The sequence below is a fragment of the Propithecus coquereli genome, unplaced genomic scaffold, assembly GCF_000956105.1.
Source record: "Propithecus coquereli isolate 6110/MARCELLA unplaced genomic scaffold, Pcoq_1.0 Scaffold43, whole genome shotgun sequence".
Lineage (NCBI taxonomy): Eukaryota > Metazoa > Chordata > Mammalia > Primates > Indriidae > Propithecus > Propithecus coquereli.
The window spans coordinates 1,183,159-1,185,277 of record NW_012150063.1 but is presented as its reverse complement, the minus strand read 5'-3'; the positions used below and the strand labels follow the sequence as shown (position 1 = coordinate 1,185,277).

At 33.4% G+C, this 2,119-nt stretch overlaps 1 protein-coding gene across 1 annotated transcript in view; it reads right to left on the bottom strand.

Annotated features, from left to right (window-relative positions):
* Nucleotides 1-2,119, bottom strand: part of LOC105817942 (S1 RNA-binding domain-containing protein 1-like) — a 155,489-nt gene that overhangs the window by 109,724 nt on the left and 43,646 nt on the right. The window contains 1 exon segment of the mRNA XM_012653788.1: nucleotides 408-565. Within this exon segment, the coding sequence (XP_012509242.1) occupies nucleotides 408-565 (158 nt within the window).

Below are 2,119 nucleotides of genomic sequence, written 5' to 3'. Positions count from 1 at the left end.
GGGATAAGGTATATGCGTAAATAAGAAAAAATATTGATGAGACAAAACAATAAAAATGTCTTTTGGCATTTAAAATATATACAGAATTAAAATGCATCATATGTAAATGCATCACAATAAATAGAAGTTGATGGAGGGTTAATAGAGCTCAAGTCTGAGCCTAGTTAATCCTCAATATCTCCATTATGACACAAGGAAGGATATAAATGATGGTCATATGTTGAAGGTTTTGATCAACAAACAGAAATATGAATTTTAATTCTCTGGTTCCCAATATTCCTGTATGTGAGAAAATCATTTTCTAAGCCTTGAAAATTAACGTTATTTCCAAATCCTCATGAAATGTATGCAGTGAAACTTATGACCAACCAAACAACTTTTACATGAAAAGCTGAAAGACAACTTACTGGTAGGAGAAATTATAGCTAATTTGCAACCATGTTTATAACCAGGATCCACTCCCATTAAGGTGCGTCCTGGAACAGGGCTTGTTAAAAGGAGCTGACGAAGGTTCCGTCCAAACATCATTACTGATTCCTTCTCTGCATCTGATGTTAGTTTGGCTCTTTAGAAATAAAAGAAAAGTATTTAGTTTTTCATTCACCAAACTTTTTTGTCCAGAAATGGAACAGAATTCATGTTGTACAGTTATTCCTCACAGGAGCATTTATTATGGCAAAATAAGAGAAAAAACATTATATACAAAAATCATATTGCATCTATTTTCACTAATCACAGTAATAATACATGATATCACAAACAATCCTGAAGCAAACCTTATGAGTTTGTAATACCCATACTCCCTCTCTATCTGCTCTTCGTTGTATACAAAACCCATGTGTATTTGTGTGTATGTGAGAAAGACAACAGTGTACAGATTTGGATGTCCTATGGGATGTCAAATTAAAGTTTATCAACTGATTAAAATATAAACACAAAATGAGAATGGCAAATCATCGAATCATAAGTAGTCCTCTACAACAATATTTAGTTTTACACCTTACCTAAAAATATCTCTATGTCATCTTCTCACTCTATTCTTCACATCTTCGCCTTTGTCATTCTCACAGTAATGTGACATGACCACAGATACTAATAGCCAGTCCAGAACCATGCCTCATATAAACAACTTCCCAGTTTTATCCAGAGAAGTTATTAAAGGTCTAATTTTAAGACTTTCTAGTATAAAAACCTATGTCTACAATGGGCTTAAAGGCATTCAAAAACCAAGTTTTACACCATTCATCTACTTAACAGAAGTTCTCAACATATTATCTCCTGAAATTCATAAGAATTTATAAAAAGTATGTCTTCACTGTTAGACCAGATTAAAAAATGCACACCATTGGCCACAGGAAAATTCAGATTACAAAAGCTATTCAAAGCACATTTTGTTATCAGTGTTGATGTAGAAATTATCTACATATATGAAAATGCACACAGCTAACTAATATTTGCTTCTCTGGCTCAATTCATTTTCATAAGGCTTTTCTCTTATCTTCTCTAATATTTCGCTATTATTCTCCCTGCATTGAGTCAAACAAGATGAAAAGTAACATTACAGGTACTTCTAAGTCTTCACTTTTAACTTTATTTATTAGGCAAGCATTTGTCGTCAGTCTTTTACACAAGGTACCATGATAGGTGTGAGAGATACAAAGCTGAAAAAACAAGATGCCTGCCCTGAAGAACACTATCTGGTGGAAAAAACAGAAAAATAAACAGACAAGTCCAAAACAATGATAAGTGCTATGCTAATGGGAACTCACAGGAGGGATAGCTAAACTAGGAAAACTTTCTAGAAGAGATGTCTTCTCAGGTAAACCAAAAAGAAAAAGTAATACCATTATGCAAACAAAGGTAGGGACAGTAAATGGAAGGCAGGGAGAAGATACCCCAGACAATGGAAGTGGCATATGTAAGGGTTCATGGCTCATTACAGAAAAAGCAAATAATTTCATATGCTAAAGTAAAAAGAAATAGCAAGACATAAACCTGTAGAGGCAAGAAAAAACAGATTGCAAAGGGTCATGTATGTTCTTCTAAAGAGCATGGATTTTATGTGGGAGACAAAAAAGACCATCTAAAGGATTTTAAGCATGAAATAAAGAAATGAGAA